Genomic DNA, 24,915 nt, shown 5'->3' with positions numbered 1-24,915 from the left:
GGTTTTTATACACGTTGCATTTCCACGAAACGTTGTGATATGTTTGTCATAGGTCGCTACATTGCAACACTCTGGCGACGTCCCAAATGGCATCCTATGCCCTACGTAGTGCACTACCCTATATAGGGAAAGAGTTGTGGCACTATACAGTTTGTCAGTTAGTTTGTTAGTCTGTCAATTTATTTACTTCCATTCTCCTCACATTGGAAATATTTGTACCTTTTTTGGCAAACATGGATTTCTTCTGTCTCTTCTTCTGTGCATTGCCTTTGCTGTCATATTACGTACAGTGGAACGCTTTCAGCCAAGTACTTAATATGTATATGTATTTATTTTTAAATGCATGCTTTTTAAAGATAAATCCCTCCGTGCATTTTGTTGCTAGAATAGAAAGGAACACGGTTGAAATATACATCAGGATCAGAAAAATGTCCTCATACTTGGATAAATGATCTCTGTCCGTATGAGTTTCTCGTTTTGAGCCCCACATGTCATGCCATGCAAATATCTCTTCCACTATTTCACTATCTGTGTTCTCTTTTTCCAATATCTCCTCATTCATCTTCGGTCTTTTTCAGCAGGTCAAGGGTCAGGTTAATGAAACGTAGTCCCAGTGGGTTACATGCTGGTTTCGCAGGTCGGGGACATACTGCCGTCCCTGGGCATCAGGTTAATCTCTGGTGTAAACATGTGGTTCTCTGCTTTGTCATGTCCACTTTGGTTGCTGTCGACCTTGCCCTCCCCACCTGCCCCTCCTCCCACCACCACCACCACCACATCCTGGGTGCAGTTCCCAGCCGGTGCCCCCCCTGCCGTTCCCGCCGCTTCCATCCGATTCTTCTCCTCGTTGGACGAACCTTGTCCTTCCTCATCCCCTGGCGGGGTGTCCACCACCAGCCTGTCGCGGGACAGGGGGCCGGTCTCGTCTTCTGTGCCCAGGATGAGGGCCTTTGTGCTGGGATGGAGCAGCGAGGTCTCCCTCTCTGGGGATTCATTCTCCAGGAAGCTGAAGCTGATGTCATGGGGTGAGGTGGTGCTGGGTGGTGTCGGGGGGTGCTCGGTGGACGGGCCCTTGATGAAGTTCTCCTTTAGCTCTTCGGTCCCCTTGCCGACAAGGTTGATGCCGTCTCTCAGGGTGCTACGGATGTTCTCCGCGTCGTCTCTCGGGAACTGTGTGCAGCCATCTTGGTTGTAGGGGACAAACTCATACATGCTGTTTTTGAGGGAGGCGGCATCCTGGAGGCTTTGGACATTGTTGACCCTCGATTCTGGGAGGAGGTCGAGAGACGGAGGGAACTTTCTTCCGTATCCAGAGCCCTCCCCGAACTCAGCCCTGCAGCTGGCGAAGCTGTCCATGCCCCACAGGCTGTGTACTGCTTCGCTTTCCTTCGGTAGGGGCTCTGTCGAGGAAGAGGGTGGGACTTCCTGCCTCTCCAGCTCCACTTCCTGTGGGGGCCGGGCCGGGGAGGGCGGGGACCCTGGGTGCTGTTGCCGCGAAGATACAGAGGTTGCCGTGGTGGCGGAGGTGCTCATAGTGCTCACAGAGCAGGAGGTGTTGAGGTTGGTAAAGGACTGAGACCTGGTCAGCTGGTTGAACATGATCTCAAGGTTCTGAGTGTTAAGAAGCTGAGAGGTACCGCCTCTGAATTCTGGGATACGGCCTTTATACTGAAAGCTACTGAGGGGCCTCCGCTCTGGGCTACCGCAGGTGGTGATGGTGATGCGGTGGGTGGACCCCAGGAGGACGGACTCGGGGTACTTCTTATCCAACGACCTCAGGCTGATGTCGGAGGCGGTGTATTTGTGCGTGCCGGCCCAGCTGGGAGACAGCTGGTTGTCCTCTCCTCCTTTCTCCACGACTACATCCATCAGCTCCATACTCCGGACGAACGCATCCTTCAAGTTCATGGAGATGATACTACCGTTCCTCTTGGCCCTCTCCAGGGCCTCCCGCCTCTTTATGGCCTTCTCCTGCCTCTTCTGCTCCTTGTAGAACTCAGAGAAGTTGTTGACTATAATGGGGATGGGCAGAGCGATGACCAACACCCCGGCGATACAGCAGAGACCCCCGACTATCTTACCCAACAGAGTCTGAGGGTAGATGTCACCGTAACCCACCGTAGTCATAGTGATAGTGGCCCACCAGAAGGAGGCGGGGATGCTGGTGAACTTGGTGGCGTCTTCGTCCTTCTCGGCGAAGAAGACGAGGCTGGAGAAGATCATAATGCCCATGGCCAGGAAGAGGATGAGCAGGCCCAGCTCGTTGTAACTCCGCCTCAGGGTGAAGCCTAGATTACATTACATTACATTAGAAAAACTTCAATGTCCTCAATGAGGCAAACGCCAGTGTTTCTTCATCCTGGTTCTGTGGACCTAAACTTACACCCCCCCCCCCCTTGCACTACACACCTGATTCCATGAATCAACTGAGCTGCGTAGTGCTAGGGGAAAAAACTCAAATGTGGGCCCCTTTGGGTCCCCAGGACCAGGATTATGATACACCGGGCTAAACAACATGCATACAGACCTAGAGACTGCAGCCCTGTGGAATGCCTGGCCAGCTTCAGAATCCTCAATATTCTCATGATCCGGAATATCTGCACCACACGCCGAACGTTCTGGAACTGTAGAACACTCTTGTTGGATTCCGTAAGGAAGATGGTGACATAATAAGGGAGGATGGCCAGCAGGTCAATGACGTTCAGGGGACCTTTGAGACAGACAGGGAGAGAAAGAGAGGGACAGCGACTTTGGACTTTTTTTTGTCTTTATTTAATTTGAAACGTTCTCATTTCATTAAAACCTCACCACCCACACCACCCCTTAAAAACAAAACACCCAAAAATCTGTTGTACTGCAGTACTGCCTACAGGTACAATACTCACCTTGCCCTCTACACCACGATACAAAAACACCACCACACATCACAATAACCAAATCTTCCCCAGCTGTACAGACAGCTCCCCTAACACACCATATCTCCTGAAAAATTTCCACACTTTTCATCATTTATAGAACTCAAATTCCACCCTGAGGCGTGCAGAGACCATCCCATTAAATATAGTATAGGTTCTGTTATCCCCCCACCTTAAGGCACTCAGAGACCATCCCATTAAATATAGTATAAGTTATGTTATCCCCCCACCTTAAGGCACTCAGAGACCATCCCATTAAATATAGTATAAGTTCTGTTATCCCCCCACCCTAAGGCACTCAGAGACCATCCCATTAAATATAGTATAAGTTATGTTATCCCCCCACCTTAAGGCACTCAGAGACCATCCCATTAAATATAGTATAAGTTCTGTTACCCCCACCCTGAGGCACTCAGAGACCATCCCATTAAATATAGTATAAGTTCTGTTACCCCCCACCCTAAGGCAGAGACCATCCCATTAAATATAGTTTAGGTTCTGTTTTCCCCCACCTTTGACCCTGTTCCTCCTTGTTAGCCAGATCGCCAACAGAAAATTAAACTACACACATTAGGCCTTTTCCTTATTCTAATAGCTGTATCCCATTTATAAACATCCCAACAGTAAAACCCACCCCCAACCTGTCACACAGACATTCCAACAGAGACATTAATGGTTATTAACCTGAAAACACATGAATCACAGTGTCTTTCATTTTGCAGAAAAGACACCCCTGCCCGGCTCCCGGTTCAACCCGTGCCAACCAGCTGTTAGTGGCCAGGGCTCCATGTAGAACCCTCTACTGGAGGTCCACTGTCCTCTTTGGTACTGGGGGTTTGTAGAGCCCCCTCCATCTAAAACCCACCATACTCTCCACCCCACATACCACCTGCCACTGATGTGCCTTCACTCCTGTTAGGCTCCTAATGTTCCTAACCTTAACGCAGAGGTTGTAGAGGGCTTTACCTTAACGCAGAGGTTGTAGAGGGCTTTACCTCCCACCACCTCAAACTCCCCCAGGAGGGTTAAATTCTAACAAGTCCTGAGCACACATAGGTTCTCACATTTCTGCCCTATACAACTCCACAGTTCATTCCTGCATCTCCCCCACCACAGAGGTCCCCCGCCCATCAGACAGCCACATCTCCCCCACCACAGAGGTCACCCGCCGTTCAGACAGCCACATCTCCCCCACCACAGAGGTCACCCGCCCATCAGACAGCCACATCTCCCCCACCACAGAGGTCACCCGCCCATCAGACAGCCACATCTCCCCCACCACAGAGGTCACCCGCCCATCAGACAGCCACATCTCCCCCACCACAGAGGTCACCCGCCGTTCAGACAGCCACATCTCCCCCACCACAGAGGTCACCCTCCGTTCAGACAGCCGAAGACGACCCTTTGGCTTCACGGCTCTGTCTTTCCAAACCAAAGAAGAAGGAGCTGGGAGCATCCATCTGCTTGAGCATGGAGAACCTAGCTCTTACAAGTGCTCCCTTTGCTTTAACCAGGACAAAACTGCCCAGGTCCCTACGTAAACTCAGCTAAATTAGCCTGGAGGCCTACAAATAAGAAGTGGGAGAAAAGCCAGCAGAGAAAGAGACCAATAGCAAAGCTCAAAAAGCCCCAGTGTCAGAAAGAAAATATACATCTAAACAGTGTCTGAAGGTAAACCTTTACACACTGTTGTGACCCACTTCCTCAACCTAAACCGTTTCCTGTTGTGACCCACTTCCTCAACCTAAACCGTTTCCTGTTGTGACCCACTTCCTTAACCTAAACCGTTTCCTGTTGTGACCCACTTCCTCAACCTAAACCGTTTCCTGTTGTGACCCACTTCCTCAACCTAAACCGTTTCCTGTTGTGACCCACTTCCTCAACCTAAACCGTTTCCTGTTGTGACCCACTTCCTCAACCTAAACCGTTTCCTGTTGTGACCCATTTCCTCAACCTAAACCTTTTCCTGTTGTGACCCACTTCCTCAACCTAAACCGTTTCCTGTTGTGACCCACTTCCTCAACCTAAACCGTTTCCTGTTGTGACCCACTTCCTCAACCTAAACCGTTTCCTGTTGTGACCCACTCCCTCAACCTAAACCGTTTCCTGTTGTGACCCACTTCCTCAACCTAAACCGTTTCCTGTTGTGACCCACTTCCTCAACCTAAACCGTTTCCTGTTGTGACCCATTTCCTCAACCTAAACCTTTTCCTGTTGTGACCCACTTCCTCAACCTAAACCGTTTCCTGTTGTGACCCACTTCCTCAACCTAAAGCATGTTTCCTGTTGTGACCCACTTCCTCAACCTAAACCGTTTCCTGTTGTGACCCACTTCCTCAACCTAAACCGTTTCCTGTTGTGACCACTTCCTCAACCTAAACCTTTCCTGTTGTGACCCACTCCCTCAACCTAAACCGTTTCCTGTTGTGACCCACTTCCTCAACCTAAACCGTTTCCTGTTGTGACCCACTTCCTCAACCTAAACCGTTTCCTGTTGTGACTCACTTCCTCAACCTAAACCGTTTCCTGGGTGAGAGGACACCAAGACCCTCGTTTTTTATAGCATGTTGTATTGATCTTACAAACTTTCTCTCAGATCACAAAAAAAGCCTAGAGATTACATTTTTTTCCATTGGTTTCATTCAGGAACCTTGTCAGGTCCCTCACCGTGGACTTTGACCCCTCTGCTTGACTGGCTCCGGACCCATTGAGGAGGAGTCTGAAATAAAAGCCTCATCATCCTCTTCCTCAGACTCACTTTCCTCCCCCTCATCTCCATCTCCCATCCTGACCACCTGCCCTTCCTCTCTGGTCAGCCCCCCCCCCCTTACAGGCAAAGGTTCCATAGTGCCTTTAACCCTCCCCCAGGCAAAGGTTCCATGGTGCCTTTAACCACCCCAGCCCCTAACCTCCCTACTCCTTTCTTCTCCCCCTTTTTGTTCTTCCTCTAGACTCCCTCCTCCTCACCCCCTGGTCTCTTCCCCTTCCCCACTGTACTCTCCTCATTCACCATCCATCCATAGCATGACTAGACCCAGCCTCATCTACACCTCCATCTATAACCTGACTAGACCCAGCCTCATCTACACCACCATCTATAATCTGACTAGACCCAGCCTCATCTACACCACCATCTATAACCTGACTAGACCCAGCCTCATCTACACCACCATCTATAACCTGACTAGACCCAGCCTCATCTACACCACCATCTATAACATGACTAGACCCAGCCTCATCTACACCACCACCTATAACCTGACTAGACCCAGCCTCAACTACATCACCATCTATAACCTGACTAGACCCAGCCTCAACTACATCACCATCTATAACATGACTAGACCCAGCCTCAACTACATCACCATCTATAACCTGACTAGACCCAGCCTCATCTACACCACCATCTATAACCTGACTAGACCCAGCCTCATCTACACCACCATCTATAACATGACTAGACCCAGCCTCAACTACATCACCATCTATAACATGACTAGACCCAGCCTCAACTACATCACCATCTATAACCTGACTAGACCCAGCCTCTGCTGCCTGCGTCTCATGGCCCTCTGCACATTGACCTCGATTTCCCCCAATGGCGCTTGTGCCCTCACCTTGTCTACAGCCTTTATGTGGCACACAAAGCTCTTATGTCCCAAATCCCCACACTCAAAGCACCGTAGACTATCTGTGCTGGAAAACCCTGCATAGAGCCCCTCCCCATGCCTCACTTTAAAAAGCTCATTTAACTGTTGCTCGTTGTTATTCAGAAACATGAACACTTGCCTCTGGAAGGAATAAAACATCTGCCTGAAAACCTGGCGACAGTACACGAAAACCTCGAACAACAGTACAGGAAAACCTCAAACAACCTCTACCAAAACGACTCTTTCCTGATTTGAGGTAAATGTGCGACTACCACCCTGGTCGAAGGAGTTGAAAGAGGAGAAATTGGCACCAACACACCCCACTCATCATCCATCCTGCAGTGGATTAGAACCAGTTTAGTTGAAAGGCAGGTCTGGCCTATATGACCTGGTCGCAGATCAGTTTGTACTATCAAACATGATAATGAGTTGACAAGCACAAATAGAACACAAATAGATCTGGGACCAGGTGTATATATCTACCTTTGAAGAACTTCCATTTGTTGGGTGAGGAGAGGAAGCGGAGGAGGTACTCCATGGTAAACCAGGCGATGCAGATGGCTTCTACATGGGCCAGCTGGGGGTTGTCGTTGGCCTGGCCGAACTCATCAAGCACCTGGAGCTCTGGTAGGGTGTTGAGGGACAAGGCGATAGTGGAGAGAATTATGAACAGGATAGACAGGATGGCCAGGATCTGGAGGGGAGAGGGAGAGGGAGAGGGAGAGGGGAGAGAGAGGGAGAGGGAGAGGGAGAGGGAGAGGGAGAGAGAGAGAGAGAGAGAGAGAGGAGAGAGAGAGAGAGAGGGGAGAGGGAGAGGGAGAGGAGAGGGAGGGAGGAGGGAGAGGAGAGAGGGAGAGGGAGGGAGAGAGAGAGAGAGAGAGAGAGAGAGGGAGAGGGGAGAGGGAGAGGGAGAGGGAGAGGGAGGGGAGAGAGGGAGAGGGAGAGGGGGGAGAGGGGGAGGGAGAGGGGAGAGGGAGAGGGGGAGAGGGGAGAGGGAGAGGCAGGGAGGGAGAGGGAGAGGGAGGGGGGAGAGGGAGAGGGAGAGGGAGAGGGAGAGGGAGAGGGGGAGGGAGAGAGGAGAGGGAGAGGGAGAGGCAGGGAGAGGGGAGGGAGAGGAGAGGGAGAGGGAGAGGCAGGGAGTGAGAGGGAGAGGGAGAGGGAGAGGAGAGGCAGGGAGAGGGAGGGAGAGAGGGAGAGGGGAGGGAGAGGCAGGGAGTGAGAGGGAGAGGGAGAGGGGAGGGAGAGAGGGAGAGGGAGAGGGAGAGGCAGGGAGTGAGAGGGAGAGGGAGAGGGGGAGGGAGAGGGGGAGAGGGAGGGAGAGGGAGAGGCAGGGAGGGAAGGAGAGAGAGGGAGAGAGGGAGAGGCAGGGAGGGAGAGGGGGAGGGAGAGAGGAGAGGGAGAGGCAGGGAGGGAGAGGGAGAGGGACAGGGAGAGAGGGAGAGGCAGGGAGGGAGAGGGAGAGGGAGAGGGAGAGGGAGAGGGAGAGGGAGAGAGGGAGGGAGAGAGGGAGAGGGAGAGGGGGAGGGAGTGAGGGAGAGGGAGAGGCAGGGAGGGAAGGAGAGAGAGAGAGAGGAGAGAGAGGGGAGAGGGAGAGGCAGGGAGGGAGAGGGAGAGGGGAGAGAGGGAGGGAGGGAGAGGGAGAGGGAGAGAGGGAGAGAGGGAGGGAGAGGGAGAGAGGGGAGGGAGAGGCAGGGAGGGAGAGGGAGAGGGAGAGGCAGGGAGGGAAGGAGAGAGAGAGGGAGAGGGAGAGGGAGAGAGGGAGAGGCAGGGAGGTAGAGGGAGAGGGAGAGGGAGAGGGAGAGGGAGAGGGAGAGGCAGGGAGGGAAGGAGAGGGAGAGGGAGAGGCAGGGAGGGAAGGAGAGAGAGGGAGGAGGGGGAGGAGAGGGAGGAAAGGAGAGGGAGAGGGAGAGGGAGAGGGAGAGGGAGAGGGAGGAAAGGAGAGGGAGAGGGAGAGGGAGAGAGGGAGAGGGAGAGGGAGAGGCAGGGAGGGAGAGGGAGAGGGAGAGGGAGAGGGAGAGGGAGAGGGAGAGAGGAGAGAGGGAGAGGGGAGAGGGAGAGGCAGAGGGAGAGGCAGAGAGGGAGGGGAGAGGCAGAGAGGGAGAGGCAGAGAGGGGGGGAGAGGGAGAGGGAGAGGCAGGGAGGGAGAGGGGGAGGAGAGAGGGAGAGGGAGGGCAGGGAGGGAGAGGGAGAGGGAGAGGCAGGGAGGGAAGGAGAGAGAGAGGAGAGGGAGAGGGAGAGGCAGGGAGGAAAGGAGAGAGAGAGGGAGAGGGAGAGGGAGGGGAGAGGGAGAGGGAGGGAGGGAGGGAGAGGGAGAGGGAGAGGCAGGGAGGGGAGAGGGAGAGGGAAAGGCAGGGAGGGAGGGAGAGGGAGAGGCAGGGAGGGAAGGAGAGAGAGAGAGAGTGAGGGGGAGGGAGGGCATGGGGAAAGAGAAAGAGAGAGAGATGAAAGAGAGAGAGGGGGGGTGTGAGAGAAAGGGAGGGCAGAGAGGGAGGGAGGTTGGTTGGGTGGGAGGGAGGGAGAGTGAGAGAGAAAGAGAGGGTGGGAGGGAGGGAGACATTCAATGCAAACTCTCAAACCCAAAAAGTCCTGTGGTGTTGATGGTATATCCTCAATGAAATGATCAAATACACAGACCACAAATTCCAATTGGCTATACTTAAACTCTTTAACATCATCCTTAGCTCTGGTATCTTCCCCAATATTTGATCACCCCAATCCACAAAAGTGGAGACAAATTTGACCCTAATAATTACCGTGGGATATGCGTCAACAGCAACCTTAGGAAAATCCTCTGCATTATCATTAACAGCAGACTCGTACATTTCCTCAATGAAAACAATGTACTGAGCAAATGTCAAATTGGCTTTTTACCAAATTACCGTACAACAGACCATGTATTCACCCTGCACACCCTAATTGACAACCAAACAAAACAAAACAAAGGCAAAGTCTTCTCATGTTTTGTTTATTTAAAATAAAGCTTTTGACTCAACTTGACATGAGCGTCTGCTGTACAAACTGGAAAAAAAGCCATGACAGGGAGACATAGTGGAGTGGTAATGTCCCGACGCCACATCCACCGAGAGGCTCTTTGGTACACTGCAGCATCCACCGAGAGGCTCTTTGGTACACTGCAGCATCCACCGAGAGGCTCTTGGGTCCACTGCAGCATCCACCGAGAGGCTCTTGGGTCCACTGCAGCATCCACCGAGAGGCTCTTTGGTCTACTGCAGCATCCACCGAGAGGCTCTTGGGTACACTGCAGCATCCACCGAGAGGCTCTTTGGTACACTGCAGCATCCACCGAGAGGCTCTTGGGTCCACTGCAGCATCCACTGAGAGGCTCTTGGGTCCACTGCAGCATCCACCGAGAGGCTCTTGGGTCCACTGCAGCATCCACCGAGAGGCTCTTGGGTCCACTGCAGCATCCACAGAGAGGCTCTTGGGTACACTGCAGCATCCACCGAGAGGCTCTTGGGTCCACTGCAGCATCCACCGAGAGGCTCTTTGGTACACTGCAGCATCCACAGAGAGGCTCTTTGGTACACTGCAGCATCCACCGAGAGGCTCTTTGGTACACTGCAGCATCCACCGAGAGGCTCTTGGGTACACTGCAGCATCCACAGAGAGGCTCTTGGGTCCACTGCAGCATCCACAGAGAGGCTCTTGGGTCCACTGCAGCATCCACCGAGAGGCTCTTGGGTCCACTGCAGCATCCACAGAGAGGCTCTTGGGTCCACTGCAGCATCCACCGAGAGGCTCTTTGGTACACTGCAGCATCCACAGAGAGGCTCTTGGGTCCACTGCAGCATCCACAGAGAGGCTCTTGGGTCCACTGCAGCATCCACCTAGAGGCTCTTTGGTACACTGCAGCATCCACAGAGAGGCTCTTGGGTCTACTGCAGCATCCACCGAGAGGCTCTTGGGTACACTGCAGCATCCACAGAGAGGCTCTTGGGTACACTGCAGCATCCACAGAGAGGCTCTTGGGTACACTGCAGCATCCACCGAGAGGCTCTTGGGTACACTGCAGCATCCACAGAGAGGCTCTTGGGTACACAGCAGCATCCACCTAGAGGCTCTTGGGTACACTGCAGCATCCACCGAGAGGCTCTTGGGTACACTGCAGCATCCACCGTGAGGCTCTTGCTGCCAAGGGAATGCCTGACAGCTTAGAAAGACATTTTGAACATTACAGTGGAAATGGTTAACTTAGTTTGTCATGCAGGTGAATGAGGACCCAAAAGCGACTTGGCGAAAACAGAGTCTTTAATCCAGTAAAGTAATTCTACAAACATAAGACATAATTCCACTCGTAATGACGAGAACAGACTGGAGACTCGATCAAGAACTGCAGGTTGCCTCGGGAAGGCACTTGAACCTAGCAGACTCAGACACCTGCTCTCCACGCAGCATCTGAGGGAAACACGACACGACAGGGCGATACACAGACACAGCACGGTGAACAATAGACAAGGATCCGACAGGGCAGGAACGGAAAACAAGGAGAGAAATAGGGACTCTAATCAGGGAAAAGAATAGGGAACAGGTGTGGGAAGACTAAATGATTGATTAGGGGAATAGGAACAGCTGGGAGCAGGAACGGAACGATAGAGAGAAGAGAGAGAGGAAGGGAGAGAGAAAAAGGGGAACGAACCTAAAAAGACCAGCAGGAGGAAAATGAACAGAGGGAAAAGCCAAAATGACAAGACAATCTAAGACAAAACATGACAGTACCCCCCCACTCACCGAGCGCCTCCTGGCGCACTCGAGAGGAATCCTGGCGGCAACGGAGGAAATCATCAATGAGTGAACGGTCCAGCACGTCCCGAGACGGAACCCAACTCCTCTCCTCAGGACCGTAACCCTCCCAATCCACTAAGTATTGGTGACCCCGTCCCCGAGAACGCATGTCCATGATCCTACGTACCTTGTAAATAGGTGCGCTCTCGACAAGGACGGGAGGGGGGAGGGAAGACGAACGGGGGTGCGAAGAAAGGGCTTGACACAGGAGACATGGAAGACAGGATGGACGCGATGAAGATGTCGCGGAAGAAGCAGTCGCACAGCGACAGGATTGACGACCTGGGAGACACGGAACGGACCAATGAACCGCGGAGTCAACTTACGAGAAGCTGTCGTAAGAGGAAGGTGCGAGTGGAAAGCCACACTCTCTGGCCGCAACAATACCTTGGACTCTTAATCCTGCGTTTATTGGCGGCTCTCACAGTCTGTGCCCTGTAACGGCAAAGTGCAGACCTCACCCTCCTCCAGGTGCGCTCACAACGTTGGACAAACGCTTGAGCGGAGGGAATGCTGGACTCGGCAAGCTGGGAAGAGAACAGAGGAGGCTGGTAACCCAGACTACTCTGAAACGGAGATAACCCGGTAGCAGACGAAGGAAGCGAGTTGTGAGCGTATTCTGCCCAGGGGAGCTGTTCTGCCCAAGACGCAGGGTTTCTGAAAGAAAGGCTGCGTAGTATGCGACCAATCGTCTGATTGGCCCTCTCTGCTTGACCGTTAGACTGGGGATGAAACCCGGAAGAGAGACTGACGGACGCACCAATCAAACGACAGAACTCCCTCCAAAACTGTGACGTGAATTGCGGGCCTCTGTCTGAAACGGCGTCTAACAGGAGGCCATGAATTCTGAACACATTCTCGATGATGATTTGTGCCGTCTCCTTAGCGGAAGGAAGTTTAGCGAGGGGAATGAAATGTGCCGCCTTAGAGAACCTATCGACAACCGTAAGAATCACAGTCTTCCCCGCAGACAAAGGCAGACCGGTAATGAAGTCTAGGGCGATATGAGACCATGGTCGAGAAGGAATGGGGAGCGGTCTGAGACGACCGGCAGGAGGAGAGTTACCCGACTTAGTCTGCGCGCAGTCCGAACAAGCAGCCACGAAACGGCGCGTGTCACGCTCCTGAGTCGGCCACCAAAAGCGCTGGCGAATAGACGCAAGAGTGCCTCGAACACCGGGATGACCAGCTAACTTGGCAGAGTGAGCCCACTGAAGAACAGCCAGACGAGTGGAAACAGGAACGAAAAGGAGGTTACTAGGACAAGCGCGCGGCGACGCAGTGTGCGTGAGTGCTTGCTTAACCTGTCTTTCAATTCCCCAGACTGTCAACCCGACAACACGCCCATAAGGAAGAATCCCCTCGGGATCAGTAGAAGCCACAGAAGAACTAAACAGACGGGATAAGGCATCAGGCTTGGTGTTTTTGCTACCCGGACGGTAAGAAATCACAAACTCGAAACGAGCGAAAAACAACGCCCAACGAGCTTGACGGGCATTAAGTCGTTTGGCAGAACGGATGTACTCAAGGTTCTTATGGTCTGTCCAAACGACAAAGGAACGGTCGCCCCCTCCAACCACTGTCGCCATTCGCCTAGGGCTAAGCGGATGGCGAGCAGTTCGCGGTTACCCACATCATAGTTGCGTTCAGATGGCGACAGGCGATGAGAAAAATAAGCGCAAGGATGAACCTTATCGTCAGACTGGAAGCGCTGGGATAGAATGGCTCCCACGCCTACCTCTGAAGGTCAACCTCGACAATGAATTGTCTAGTGACGTCAGGAGTAACGAGGATAGGAGCGGACGTAAAACATTCTTTTAGAAGATCAAAAGCTCCTGGGCGGAACCGGAACCACACCACTTAAAACACGTCTTGACAGAAGTAAGAGCTGTGAGAGGGCAGCAACTTGACCGAAATTACGAATGAAACGCCGATAGAAATTAGCGAAACCTAAAAAGCGCTGCAACTCGACACGTGACCTTGGAACGGGCCAATCACTGACAGCTTGGACCTTAGCGGAATCCATCTGAATGCCTTCAGCGGAAATAACGGAACCGAGAAAAGTAACGGAGGAGACATGAAAAGAGCACTTCTCAGCCTTCACGTAGAGACAATTCTCTAAAAGGCGCTGTAGAACACGTCGAACGTGCTGAACATGAATCTCGAGTGACGGTGAAAAAATCAGGATATCGTCAAGATAGACAAAAACAAAGATGTTCAGCATGTCTCTCAGAACATCATTAACTAATGCCTGAAAAACAGCTGGCGCATTGGCGAGACCAAACGGCAGAACCCGGTACTCAAAATGCCCTAACGGAGTGTTAAACGCCGTTTTCCACTCGTCCCCCTCTCTGATACGCACGAGATGGTAAGCGTTACGAAGGTCCAACTTAGTAAAGCACCTGGCTCCCTGCAGAATCTCGAAGGCTGATGACATAAGGGGAAGCGGATAACGATTCTTAACCGTTATGTCATTCAGCCCTCGATAATCCACGCAGGGGCGCAGAGTACCGTCCTTTTTCTTAACAAAAAGAACCCCGCCCCGGCCGGAGAGGAAGAAGGCACTATGGTACCGGCGTCAAGAGACACAGATAAATAATCCTCGAGAGCCTTACGTTCGGGAGCCGACAGAGAGTATAGTCTACCCCGAGGAGGAGTGGTCCCCGGAAGGAGATCAATACTACAATCATACGACCGGTGAGGAGGAAGGGAGTTGGCTCGGGACCGACTGAAGACCGTGCGCAGATCATGATATTCCTCCGGCACTCCAGTCAAATCGCCAGGTTCCTCCTGAGAAGTGGGGACAGAAGAAATGGGAGGGATGGCAGACATTAAACACTTCACATGACAAGAAACGTTCCAGGATAGGATAGAATTACTAGACCAATTAATAGAAGGATTATGACATACTAGCCAGGGATGACCCAAAACAACAGGTGTAAAAGGTGAACGAAAAATCAAAAAAGAAATAGTCTCACTGTGGTTACCAGATACTGTGAGAGTTAAAGGTAGTGTCTCAAATCTGATACTGGGAAGATGACTACCATCTAAGGCAAACATGGGCGTAGGCTTGTCTAACTGTCTGAAAGGAATGTCATGTTTCCGAGCCCATGCTTCGTCCATGAAACAACCCTCAGCCCCCGAGTCAATCAAGGCACTGCATGTAGCACCCGAACCGGTCCAGCGTAGATGGACCGACATAGTAGTACAGGATCTAGATGAAGAGACCTGAGTAGTAGCGCTCACCAGTAGCCCTCCGCTTACTGATGAGCTCTGGCCTCTTACTGGACATGAATTGACAAAATGTCCATCAAATCCATAATAGAGGCACAGGCGGTTGGTGATCCTCCGTTCCCTCTCCTTAGTCGAGATGCGAATACCTCCCAGCTGCATGGGCTCAGTCTCTGAGCCAGAGGAGGGAGATGGTTGCGATGCGGAGCAGGGAAACACAGTTGACGCGAGCTCTCTTCCACGAGCTTGGTGACGAAGATCTACCCGTCGTTCTATGCGGATGGCGAGAGCAATCAAAGAGTCCACACTGGAAGGAACCTCCCGAGAGAGAATCTCATCTTTGACCACTGCGTGGAGTCCCTCCAGAAAACGAGCGAGCAGCGCCGGCTCGTTCCAGTCACTAGAGGCAGCAAGAGTGCGAAACTCTATAGAGTAATCCGTTATGGATCGATCACCTTGGCATAGGGAAGCCAGGGCCCTAGAAGCCTCCCTACCAAAAACTGAACGGTCAAAAACCCGAATCATCTCCTCTTTAAAGTTCTGGTAATTGTTTGAACAATCAGCCCTTGCCTCCCAGATAGCTGTGCCCCACTCTCGAGCCCGGCCAGTAAGGAGTGAAATGACGTAAGCAACCCGAGCTCTCTCGCTAGAGTATGTGTTGGGTTGGAGAGAGAACACAATATCACACTGGGTGAGAAAGGAGCGGCACTCCGTGGGCTGCCCGGAGTAGCAAGGTGGGTTATTAACCCTAGGTTCCGGAGGCTCGGCAGGCCAGGAAGTAACAGGTGGCACGAGACGAAGACTCTGGAACTGTCCAGAGAGGTCGGAAACCTGAGCGGCCAGGTTCTCCACGGCATGGCGAGCAGCAGACAATTCCTGCTCGTGTCTGCCGAGCATGGCTCCTTGGATCTCGACGGCAGTGTTACGAACGTCTGTAGTCGCTGGGTCCATTCCTTGGTCGGATCCTTCTGTCATGCAGGTGAATGAGGACCCAAAAGCGACTTGGCGAAAACAGAGTCTTTAATCCAGTAAAGTAATTCTACAAACATAAGACATAATTCCACTCGTAATGACGAGAACAGACTGGAGACTCGATCAAGAACTGCAGGTTGCCTCGGGAAGGCACTTGAACCTAGCAGACTCAGACACCTGCTCTCCACGCAGCATCTGAGGGAAACACGACACGACAGGGCGATACACAGACACAGCACGGTGAACAATAGACAAGGATCCGACAGGGCAGGAACGGAAAACAAGGAGAGAAATAGGGACTCTAATCAGGGAAAAGAATAGGGAACAGGTGTGGGAAGACTAAATGATTGATTAGGGGAATAGGAACAGCTGGGAGCAGGAACGGAACGATAGAGAGAAGAGAGAGAGGAAGGGAGAGAGAAAAAGGGGAACGAACCTAAAAAGACCAGCAGGAGGAAAATGAACAGAGGGAAAAGCCAAAATGACAAGACAATCTAAGACAAAACATGACATAGTTAAAGAACCCTGGACCTTTTGTGTATTTTCTGCACTATGTAATGATATGGGCCGCGACCATGTAAGGCTTTAACAACAGAAGTGCGCTGGTTATCAAGGGGGGAAAGTATTGTTTTTTAAATGTTTTTTTAAATTGAGAGACAAAAGGTTTTCTTTACTTTAATTTCCACTTGTCTGACCGCTTGCATGAGTTTCTCATACGACTGGCCTATCTGGGTGATGTTGTTTCTCGCTTGAATAATCTGAATCTCGGATTACAGGTACTCTCTGCAACTATATTCAATGTGACTAAATTAAGGTTATTATTAAGAAGTTGGAGCTCTTCTCTGTCTGCATTAACGAGGACGACACACAGGTCTTTCCATCATTGTATGATTTTTTGTGTGTAAATGAATTCAAGCCTACGGGCAATGTCAAATGTGATATAGCGAAGTAACTGAGTGAATTGGATGCGCAATTACGCAGGTACTTTATCGAAACGAACGACACAAACCACTGGATTCGTTGTCCCTTTCCTGCCCTGCCTCCAGTCCACTTATCGATCTGAACAAGAAATTTGCAACAAGTGGTTCTGTGAAAATGTAATTTAATCAGAAAAAAAAGAGGGTGATTTTGTACCAGTGGAGTTTTTGGCCCAAGTAGCACTTCTCACACAGGCCTTGTTGAATCATTGATGGGGACATACTTCAACACACCATTGAATAATAGAGGACTGGAAGAGAGAGGAGTTCTCCATGAGAGATCTGAATATTTCACCACACAGAGCCTTTTATCATGAGGGGATGAGGCCAAGCAGCTAAAATCACTGCCAAATTTCTGGATTGCGCTCAGAGTATCCTGCCTTGGCAAATCGCATTGTTAAGACACTGATGCCCTTCGCAACCACATACCTATGTGAGAGTTGATTCTCGGCCCTCGCTAGCATGAAAACGAAATACAGGCACAGACTGAATGATTTAAGAGTTATGTGCATCCTTTCAACCCTTCTCATTAACCATTCATTAATAATAACTAATAATCATTAATTATGTTATTCAACATTTTCAATGGTGTAATATGTAAGATGGCTAAATAAAGAGTAAAATGATTGATTATTATGATATTATTATTTGTGCCCTGGTCCTATAAGAGCTCTTTGTCACTTCCCACGAGCCGGGTTGTGACACAAACTCACACTCATTCTTATGTTTAATAAATGTATCGTATAGTGTGTGTGTGGCAGGCTTACATTGATGGAGAAAAAAACCAAATTTGAGAGTTCGCTGACCCTGCTAGAGGGGGTACAGCTGAAGATGGAATGTTTGTAGGGGTACGGGACTGTAAAAAGTTTGGGAACCACTGCCATAGAGTACACAAAAACACTATACATACCTCGGCCTAAACATCAGTGCCACTGGTTACCTCCACAAATCTGTGAATGATCTGAGAGACAAGAAGGGCCTTCTAAGCAAACAAAAGGAAAATCAAATTCGACATACCAATTAGGATCTGGCTAAAAATACTTGAAACAGTAGACCTCACTGCCCTTTATGGTTGTTTGGTCTGGGGCTCAACAAATAAGAATTCACAAAATGGGACAAACACCAAATTGAGACTGCATACAGAATCCTGCAAAAATTATCCTGCATTTACAATGTAAAACCCCAAATAATGCAGCGCAGAATTAGGTCCTGCTAATGATCAAAATCCAGAAAAGAGCCGATAAATTCTACAACCACCTAAAAGGAAGCGATTCACAAACCTTCCATAATGAAGCCATCATAGAGAGATGAACCACTGTATTGTCGGAACTAGAAGCACAAGCATTTCGCTACACTCGCATTAACATCTGCTAACCATGTGTATGTGACAAATAAAATTTGATTTGATTTGAAAAGAGTCCCCTAAGCAAGCTGGTCCTGGGGCTCTGTTCACAAACACACCCCACAGAGCCCCAGGACAGCAATACAATTAGACCCAACCAAATCATGAGAAAACAAAAAGATAATTACTTGACACATTGGAAAGAATTTACAAATAAACAGAGCAAACTAGAATGCTATTTGTTCCTAAACAGAGAGTACACAAAGGCGTTGACTATGTACAGACTCAGTGAGCATAGCCTTGCTATTGAGAAAGGTGCCGTAGACAGACCTGGCTCTCGAGAAGATAGGCTATGTGCTCACTGCCCACAAAATGAGGTGGAAACTGAGCTGCACTTCCTAACCTCCTACCCAATGTATGACCATATTAGAGACACATATTTCCCTCCGAATACACAGATCCACAAAGAATTTGAAAACAAATCAAATTTTGATAAAGTCCATATCTACTGGGTGAAATTCCACAGTGTGTCGTCACAGCAGCAAGATTTGTGACCTGTTGCCACGAGAAAAGGGGAACCAGTGAAGAACAAACACCATTATAAATACAACCAGTGTTTATCTTTATTTATCTTCCCTTTTGTACTTGAACTATTTCAACATAATATGACATTTGAAAAGCATTAAAAGCATTAAATCAGTAACGTCACCCACTCTGAGACCTAGGAGTGTTTGTGAAGAGTTGGTCATCCATTCTGCCTCTGATCTGGAGGACTCACTAAACAGAGAACATCCCTGGTCATCCCTACTGCCTCTGATCTGGAGGACTCACTAAACAGAGAACATCCCTGGTCATCCCTACTGCCTCTGATCTGGAGGACTCACTAAACAGAGAACATCCCTGGTCATCCCTACTGCCTCTGATCTGGAGGACTCACTAAACAGAGAACATCCCTGGTCATCCCTACTGCCTCTGATCTGGAGGACTCACTAAACAGAGAACATCCCTGGTCATCCCTACTGCCTCTGATCTGGAGGGCTCACACTAAACACAAATGCTTTGTTTTTAAATGATGTCAGAGTGTTGGAGTGTGTTCCTTGGTGTCCATATCACCAACAAACTATCATGGTCCAAGCTCACCAAAACAGTCGTGAAGAGGGCACGAAAAAACCTATTCCCCTCAGGGAACTAAAAGATTTGGCATGGGTCCTGAGCTCTTCAAAAGGTTCCACAGCTGCAACATCGAGAGCTCCCTGGTATGGTAACTGCTCGGCCATATGCACTACAGAGGGTAGTGCACACGACCCAGTACATCACGGGGGCCAAGCTTCCTGCCATCCAGGACCTCTATACCAGGAGGTGTCAGAAGGAAGTACTTAACATTTGTCAAAGACTCTAGCCACCGTAGTCATAGACTGTTCTCTCTGCTACCACACGGCAAGTGGTCCCAGACAGCCAGGTCTAGGTCCAAGAGGCTTCTAAACAGCTTCTACCCCCAAGCCATAAGACTCCTGAGCATCTAATCAAATGACTACTCAGACTATTTGCATTGTCCCCCCCCCCCCCCTCTTCTGCACTGCTGCTACTCTCCGTTATTATCTATGCATAGTCACTGTAATAACTACCTACATGTACATGACTAACTGGTGTCCCCGCACACTGACTCTGTACCGTAACACCCTGTATATAGCCTCCACATTGACTCAGGTATAATTGCTGCGGTTCTAAGCCAACGTTGTTGTATCCTGTTTCTTACATAGTGTTGGGGCAACAACAACATTTTTTCTAGAGGCAAGCCGAAGGTCGGAGAGGGAAGTCTACGCCCCTTTGTCAGTGATTGGTCAACAGTAGAGATTCTTCAATAATGCCTTTGTTGTCATTCAACGAGAGACGACTCGTTTTCATGAACATTTTTTCATTGAGAAACATGTTAGTTAGATGTAAAATTACAAAAAAAAGAGTCAAAAACAATTTTTCAAGTTATTTTAGATTAATTCGGACAAATGAGGAAGTGAAGGCAAAATGGACGAAAAAGTACTATTGCCGCCTTTAAGGGAGTATTCGTTCGGTTCGGCTAAGCGCCAGAACTGAAGCATGCTGACGCCTTTGCAATGACATTTGTACTAGCTCAGTACTAGCTCAGTACTAGCTCAGTACTAACTCAGTACTAAGTCAGTACTAACTCAGTACTAGCTCAGTACTAACTCAGTACTAGCTCAGTACTAGCTCAGTACTAGCTCAGTACTAACTCAGTACTAAGTCAGTACTAACTCAGTACTAACTCAGTACTAGCTCAGTACTAACTCAGTACTAGCTCAGTACTAACTCAGTACTAGCTCAGTACTAACTCAGTACTAGCTCAGTACTAACTCAGTACTAGCTCAGTACTAACTCAGTACTAGTTCAGTACTAACTCAGTACTAGCTCAGTACTAGCTCAGTACTAGCTCAGTTTCTGCACCACCCAAGGTCCCCACATTCATCCTTCTTAAATGGAAGAAGTTTGGAACCACCAAGACACTTCCTAGAACTGACCGCCCAGACTGAGCAATCGGGGAGAAAGGCCTCGGTCAGAGAGGTCTCTGATAGAGCTAGAGAGTTCCAATGTGGAGATGGGAGAACCTTTCAGAGGGACAACCATCTCTGCAGCTCTCCACCAATCAGGACATTATGGTAGAGTGGCCAGACGGAAGCCACTCCTCACTGAAAGGCACACGAAAGCCCACTTGGAGTTTCCTAAAAGGAATCTCAGAAGATGAGAAACAAGATTCTCTGGTCTGATGAAACCAAGATTGAACTCTTTGGCCTGAATGCTAAGCGTCACGTCTGGAGGAAAGCTGGCACCATCCCTACGGTGAAGCATGGTGGTGGCAGCGTCATGCTGTGGGGATGTTTTTCAGCGGCAGGTACTGGGAAACTAGTCAGGATCGAGGAAAGATGAACGGAGCAAAGTACAGAGATCCTTGATGAAAATCTGCTCCAGAGCGCTCAGGACCTCAGACTGGGGCAAAGGCTCACCTTCCAACAGGACATTGACCCTAAGCACACAGTCAAGACAACGCAGGAGTGGCTTCAGGACAAGTCTCTGAATGTGAGTTGCCCAGCCAGAGCCCGGACTTGAACCCGGTCAAACATCTCTGGAGACCTGAAAATAGTTGTGCAGCGACGCTCCCCATCTAACCTGACAGAACTTGAGAGGATCTGCAGAGAAGAATGGGAGAAACTCCCCAAATACAGGTGTGCCAAGCTTGTAGCGTCATACCCAAGAAGACTCAAGGCTGTAATCGCTGCAAAAGGTGATTCAATAAAGTACTGAGTAAAGGGTCTGAGTACTCATGTAAATGTAATATTTCATTATTTAAAAAAAAACTGTTTTTGCTTTGTCATTATGGTCTATTGTGTGTAGATTGATGAGGGAAAAAAAGCAATTTAATTAATTTTAGAATACATTTGTCAAGAGGTCTGAATGCATGACAGAAAAGAGAAGCTCTTCCTCTGTCTAACACATATCTCAATCCAAAGGAAAAAAGCTCTCTCTCTCTGCGTCCCTCCTCTCTCTCCCTCTGCGTACCTCCTCTCTCTCTCTCTCTCCTCTCTCGTCCCTCCTCCTCTCTCTCTCTCTCTCTCTCTCTCTCTCTCTCTCTCTCTCTCTCTCGCGTCCCTCCTCCTCTCTCTCTCTCTCTCTCTCGTCCCTCCTCCTCTCTCTCTCTCTCTCTCTCTCCTCCTCTCCTCCTCTCTCTCGTCCCTCCTCCTCTCTCTCTCTCTCTCCCTCCTCCCTCCTCCTCTCTCTCTCTCTCTCTGTCCCTCCTCCTCTCTCTCTCTCCTCTCTGCGTCCCTCCTCCTCTCTCTCTCCCTCTGCGTCCCTCCCTCTCTCTCCTCTCTCTCTCCCTCTGCGTCCCTCCTCCTCTCTCTCTCTCTCTCCCCCTCCTCTCTCTCTCTCTCTCTCTCCCTCCTCTCTCTCTCTCTCGTCCCTCCTCTCTCTCTCTCTCTCTCCCTCTCTCTCTCTCTCTCTCTCTCTCTCTCTCTCTCTCTCTCTCTCTCTCTCTCTCTCTCTGCGTCCCTCCTCCTCTCTCTCCCTCTGCGTCCCTCTCCTCCTCTCTCTCCCTCCTCCTCTCTCCCTCTGCATCCTCCCTCCTCTCTCTCCCCTCCTCTCTCCTCTCTCTCTCTCTCTGCGTCCCTCCTTCTCTCTCTCTCTCTCTCGTCCCTCCTCCTCTCTCTCTCTCTCGTCCCTCCTCCTCTCTCTCCCTCTGCGTCCCTCCTCCTCTCTCTCTCCCTCTGCATCCCTCCTCCTCTCTCTCTCCCTCTGCGTCCCTCCTCCTCTCTCTCCCTCTGCGTCCCTCCTCCTCTCTCTCCCTCTCCGTCCCTCCTCCTCTCTCTCTCTCTGCTTCCCTCCTCCTCTCTCTCTCTCTCTCTCTGCGTCCCTCCTCCTCTCTCTCTCTCTGCCTGCCTCTTCTTTCTCTCTCTCTGCCTGCCTCCTCTTTCTCTCTATCTCTCCCTCTTTCTCTCTCTCTGCGTCCCTCCTCCTCTCTCTCTCCCTCTTTCTCTCTCTCTGCGTCCCTCCTCCTCTCTCTCTTTCCCTCTTTCTTTCTCTCTCTCTGCGTCCCTCTTTCTCTCTCTCTCTCTTTCTCTCTCTCTGCATCCCTCCTCCTCTCTCTCTCTCCCTCTTTCTCTCTCTCTGTGTCCCTCCTCCTCTCTCTCTCCCTCTTTCTCTCTCTCTACATCCCTCCTCCTCTCTCTCTCTCTCTGCGTCCCTCCTCCTCTCTCTCTCTCTGCGTCCCTCCTCCTCTCTCTCTCTCTGCGTTCCTCCTCCTCTCTCTCTCTCTGCCTGCCTCCTCTCTCTCTCTCTGCGTCCCTCCTCCTCTCTCTCTCTCTCTCTCTGCGTCCCTCCTCCTCTCTCTCTCTCTGCCTGCCTCTTCTTTCTCTCTCTCTGCCTGCCTCCTCTTTCTCTCTATCTCTCCCTCTTTCTCTCTCTCTCTTCGTCCCTCCTCCTCTCTCTCTCCCTCTTTCTCTCTCTCTGCGTCCCTCCTCCTCTCTCTCTCCCTCTCCCTCTTTCTTTCTCTCTCTCTCTCGTCCCTCTTTCTCTCTCTCTCTCTTTCTCTCTCTCTGCATCCCTCCTCCTCTCTCTCTCTCCCTCTTTCTCTCTCTCTGTGTCCCTCCTCCTCTCTCTCTCCCTCTTTCTCTCTCTCTACATCCCTCCTCCTCTCTCTCTCTCTCTGCGTCCCTCCTCCTCTCTCTCTCTCTCGTCCCTCCTCCTCTCTCTCTCTCTGCGTTCCTCCTCCTCTCTCTCTCTCTGCCTGCCTCCTCTCTCTCTCTCTCGTCCCTCCTCCTCTCTCTCTCTGCATCCCTCCTCCTCTCTCTCTCTCTGCCTGCCTGCCTCCTCTCTCTCTCTCTCGTCCCTCCTCCTCTCTCTCTCTCTCTCTCTCGTCCCTCCCTCCTCCTCCTCTCTCTCTCTCTGCAACCCTCCTCCTCCTCTCTCTCTCTCTGCGTCCCTCCTCCTCTCTCTCTCTCTGCGTTCCTCCTCCTCTCTCTCTCTCTGCCTGCCTCCTCTCTCTCTCTCTGCGTCCCTCCTCCTCTCTCTCTCTGCATCCCTCCTCCTCTCTCTCTCTCTGCCTGCCTGCCTCCTCTCTCTCTCTCTGCGTCCCTCCTCCTCTCTCTCTCTCTCTCTCCGTCCCTCCTCCTCCTCTCTCTCTCTCTGCAACCCTCCTCCTCCTCTCTCTCTCTCTCTCTCTCTGCGTCCCTCCTCCTCTCTCTCTCTCTGCGTCCCTCCTCCTCTCTCTCTCCCTGCGTCCCTCCTCCTCCTCTCTCTCTCTCTGCAACCCTCCTCCTCCTCTCTCTCTCTCTGCGTCCCTCCTCCTCTCTCTCTCTCTGCGTCCCTCCTCCTCTCTCTCTCTCTGCCTGCCTCCTCTCTCTCTCTCTGGTTACGCTAGCTTGGGTCTCTAGGTTACACTAGTTTGGTCTCTAGGTTACGCTAGCTTGGTCTCTAGGTTACACTAGTTTGGTCTCTAGGTTACGCTCTAGCTTGGTCTCTAGGTTACACTAGTTTGGTCTCTAGGTTACACTAGTTTGGTCTCTAGGTTACGCTAGCTTGGGTCTCTAGGTTACACTAGTTTGGTCTCTAGGTTACGCTAGCTTGGTCTCTAGGTTACACTAGCTTGGTCTCCAGGTTACACTAGTTTGGTCTCTAGGTTACGCTAGCTTGGTGTCTAGGTTACGCTAGCTTGGTCTCCAGGTTACACTAGTTTGGTCTCTAGGTTACGCTAGCTTGGTGTTGGTGAAATAGCGACTATAACCCTCTTAAATAGATAACTGTGGCCTGTGTGCTGCTTCTGTTCCTCCATCCCTTCATCCCCTGTCGCCCTCAACCCTCATCCCTCAACCCTCATCCTTCAACCCTCATCCCTCATCCCTTAACCCTCAACCCTCATCCCTTAACCCTCAGCCCTCATCCCTCATCCCTCAACCCTCATCCCTCAACCCTCAACCCTCATCCCTCAACCCTCATCCCTCAACCCTCATCCTTCAACCCTCATCCTTCAACCCTCATCCCTTAACCCTCAGCCCTCATCCCTCAACCCTCATCCCTCAACCCTTACCGAGTCTATTTCAAGTCTATTTCTATTCGGACAATATTTGTTCATTTTGTAAATGTTATTTTTCATGGAGAGTATAGATGGAACGTTGGCATGATATATTTATGGACTACATTCATTACTTCAACGTGGAGCCAGTTGAATGAACACGCCAGCACAAGAAAAGGCAACTGCAGAGCCCATCCTCAACCTGCACGTGGTGCGCCATTATGGTCTGGAAGGTTCCGACTCAGTGATGTGTCCAGATTCTCGCGCCGCTAGTGGAGGAGAAAACAGGGAATAGAAGCATGCGAGTGAAGTAATAATGTGATAAATTACAGTGAGGCGTTTTCAGTGTTCTCACATGTGTGCTTGTGCCAGTTGTCCTCGGACACAGCTCAGTTCCAGAGAAGAGAGCACACTTTAGATAATTGGGAGTGACTGCATGTGAAGAAAG

At 50.6% G+C, this 24,915-nt stretch overlaps 1 protein-coding gene across 1 annotated transcript in view; it reads right to left on the bottom strand.

Annotated features, from left to right (window-relative positions):
* Window positions 1-200: 200 nt before the first annotated feature.
* kcnb2b (potassium voltage-gated channel subfamily B member 2b) overlaps window positions 201-24,915 on the bottom strand; it is a 313,792-nt gene continuing 289,077 nt past the window's right edge. Inside the window, exons 3-5 of the mRNA XM_046293049.1 lie at window positions 7,049-7,259; window positions 2,528-2,710; window positions 201-2,288 (exon numbers count right to left, since the gene is read on the bottom strand). Of these exons, the coding sequence (XP_046149005.1) occupies window positions 619-2,288; window positions 2,528-2,710; window positions 7,049-7,259 (2,064 nt within the window). The 3' untranslated portion in view covers window positions 201-618. The remainder of the gene's footprint in view (window positions 2,289-2,527; window positions 2,711-7,048; window positions 7,260-24,915) is intronic.

The sequence above is a fragment of the Oncorhynchus gorbuscha genome, linkage group LG12, assembly GCF_021184085.1.
Source record: "Oncorhynchus gorbuscha isolate QuinsamMale2020 ecotype Even-year linkage group LG12, OgorEven_v1.0, whole genome shotgun sequence".
Taxonomy (NCBI): domain Eukaryota; kingdom Metazoa; phylum Chordata; class Actinopteri; order Salmoniformes; family Salmonidae; genus Oncorhynchus; species Oncorhynchus gorbuscha.
This window is presented reverse-complemented; position numbering and strand designations above follow the sequence as displayed.